This window comes from Etheostoma spectabile, chromosome 18 (assembly GCF_008692095.1).
Source record: "Etheostoma spectabile isolate EspeVRDwgs_2016 chromosome 18, UIUC_Espe_1.0, whole genome shotgun sequence".
Taxonomy (NCBI): Eukaryota; Metazoa; Chordata; class Actinopteri; order Perciformes; family Percidae; genus Etheostoma; species Etheostoma spectabile.
The window spans coordinates 14,038,240-14,039,349 of NC_045750.1; the positions used below are offsets into that span (position 1 = coordinate 14,038,240).

A 1,110-nucleotide genomic window follows, 5' to 3' on the forward strand; every position below is an offset into this window, starting at 1 on the left:
CACTTGGAAGGAATAACTGCACATGGCTAGGCACTGGTAATGACATTTCGAGCCTGTGTAGAGGCTAAAACCATGTTTAAATCTTGCCGTGTTAAAGCCTGTTGGGTGCTAACTCTAGCATGAGGATAACTCTGTGTAGACTGCACCGATTGTTTTCATTTGTCTTGCTACTGACAGCACTACACATTTAAAAAAACAGCTACATTGCACCGAAGCACAGAAGGAAGGGGATGGGATGAGGAGGAGGGAGGTTCAAGCTAGTCTTGTTTTGTTTGAAAATACTTCTAACGTCAACAACAAGTAATGTCACCCAACATCGGTTAGAGCACCTTTAAAGTAACTCTTTTATAAACACAAAGGCACTGACTGTGTGTAAATGACTATATTTCCTTTGAATTCTTATTTGGTTTAGCCAGGTCAACTCTCCTGAATCTTAAACCAAACAGCAGCATGTTATCTGTGATTTAAATTTACTTATACTTCTGCAATAATTAGAGTGAGTACAAATGAAGCTAACTTATAGGTAGTCTTGCCAACACTTAGGTCACAAGACCATGATTGAAAGACAACTGTCCTCCTTTAATGTGAAAGTATGTAAGTATAAATACATTCATATGTGTGTCTGTGCATGTTTGTGTTTTGTGTTCAGGTGAGATTTTCAGCCTTCAAAGTTGTGAATGTCCTGGCAGTTTGCTCCATGCCGTTTGCAATCCACCTCATAGACTTTACTAAGAACAACCGACCCATTGCCAGGTAAAAACAGTACGATACATTACAGCCACCATCATCACACTAATTAAAAACATCACTTTTATCAGCCTCCAGATCAGCGCAGTGTTTAGAAATAATTCACTGTACTGATTTTTTCTTTTGTCTCAGTAGTACAGACCCCTCAGGTGTCAGTCCAGAAAGTTTTATGATGCTAGTTTTGGTTTATTGATTTTTTTTGTTCTATATTTTGATCTCATATTAGAAAAATACAGATCACTAGCATTCGTACCTATTGTCATTTATAATTTAGTTTTACCAGAGACACCTACATACATGTATTATGAAGTAAATAGTCCTGTTTACAATGTCACACTTTTTTTTTTTTTTTACTTTTAGTGA

General features: G+C 36.8%; 1 protein-coding gene across 3 annotated transcripts in view; it reads left to right on the top strand.

Moving 5' to 3' along the window:
- tbpl1 (TBP-like 1) overlaps nucleotides 1–1,110 on the top strand; it is a 7,063-nt gene that overhangs the window by 3,568 nt on the left and 2,385 nt on the right. For all 3 annotated transcript variants that reach the window (XM_032543090.1, XM_032543089.1, XM_032543087.1), the window contains one exon: nucleotides 650–753. In XM_032543090.1, coding sequence (XP_032398981.1) covers nucleotides 650–753 — 104 coding nt within the window. The remainder of the gene's footprint in view (nucleotides 1–649; nucleotides 754–1,110) is intronic.